Genomic DNA, 1,285 nt, shown 5'->3' with positions numbered 1-1,285 from the left:
GAGTGTGTATATACTAATATTATAATAAGAGCGGTGGTGAAGATAGAATGAAAAGGTAAAATAGAAGAAAGTAAGCCAGTTGTGAAGGTGCAAAGGTGCAACCAAAGTAAGTAAGGAATGTGAAAAGTAGCTGAGTGAAGAAGAGAGATAGAGAGGAAGGCGGTACAGGTTCAGCTTCGAGCATGATGTAATGATAGACGTAATTAAACACGAAGGAATGGTTGAAAAGAATATGCAGGAAATACGGGATCGGGTGTGCAAGACAAATACGGCGGGTATTTTGTTAAAAGAATAACTTATATTACTCCACACAGCCACGTTGATGGTGGCTTTATGACTTTCACGAATATCTAGGCTCGCTGTCATAGCAATGTAATAAAATTCTTAGTATATCAGAACTCAGTAGTACAACTAAATAAAACATTTTCCACAACAATATATAGAGGGGAAATTGAGTAATGCAAGGAATTATGGAACACATGTATACTGCGGTCTAAGCTACGGGTTAAACTATATACTAAAATCAAATCCGTAGATTTATGCTGAAACAAAGATGTATTTGCTGAGCATGCACCCTTCAACAGTTACACTGTAATAGTATAAAAAAATTGATTATTTATGTAAGCACTTATTCCTTAAATAAACACAATAATGTTACAACTCATCATATTTATTAAAATTTTCTAATTTCCCCCATTACTCTCTAAAATAAAAAAGTATATTAAGTCATGAAATTTGGTATCTTGAGAACTTTACCATTTTCACTTCTACATTTAGTGTTTTTAGGCTCTATATCTCTTCAGAAGGTAATTGAGGAAAATATAACGGACAATAACTCTAAAAAGCCCAGAGTGTTTGGAGTTTTACTCCAAATTCATGCAACTCAGAGATGATATATACTCATATTGAGTGCTAAACTAAGTAATGTTGAGATTATTACAGTTGCGATGGTAGATTTGTATAGTCATGTTAAAGGGCCTAGATGTGTTATAGAATATTCAGATAAACAGAATGCAAGTGATAAGGATATTGTCATACATTCAGATGTCTCGGGTGTTACATTTTTAGACAGTGAAAAATATGAAAATGCCGTGGAATATTTTATACAAAATGCTGCAGCAGCTGAAGAGAACTTTGTTAAGGAAGATATTGTCAAAGAGAAGCAAATTATTCAAATCTATTAATTGAAACCTCTGAGTCCTATGTGCTTAAAGCTGGATTTAATTATGAATTGAGATGAAAAGGAGCATGTGTAGAGATGTTACTTGTTTTTTTGATGCTGGAT

General features: G+C 33.2%; 1 pseudogene across 1 annotated transcript in view; it reads left to right on the top strand.

The window, feature by feature from the left end:
- The first annotated feature begins 1,103 nt into the window (after nucleotides 1-1,103).
- The window catches only part of TEOVI_000073900:pseudogene, a 664-nt pseudogene continuing 482 nt past the window's right edge, over nucleotides 1,104-1,285 (top strand). The window contains exon 1 of the mRNA in view: nucleotides 1,104-1,285. This exon is cut by the window's right edge and continues 103 nt beyond it. Coding sequence covers nucleotides 1,104-1,285 — 182 coding nt within the window.

The sequence above is a fragment of the Trypanosoma equiperdum genome (genome assembly GCF_001457755.1).
Source record: "Trypanosoma equiperdum strain OVI genome assembly, contig: ctg_229, whole genome shotgun sequence".
Lineage (NCBI taxonomy): Eukaryota > Euglenozoa > Kinetoplastea > Trypanosomatida > Trypanosomatidae > Trypanosoma > Trypanosoma equiperdum.
Note: the sequence above shows the minus strand (reverse complement) of the source record. Positions and strands in the feature narration are given on the sequence as shown.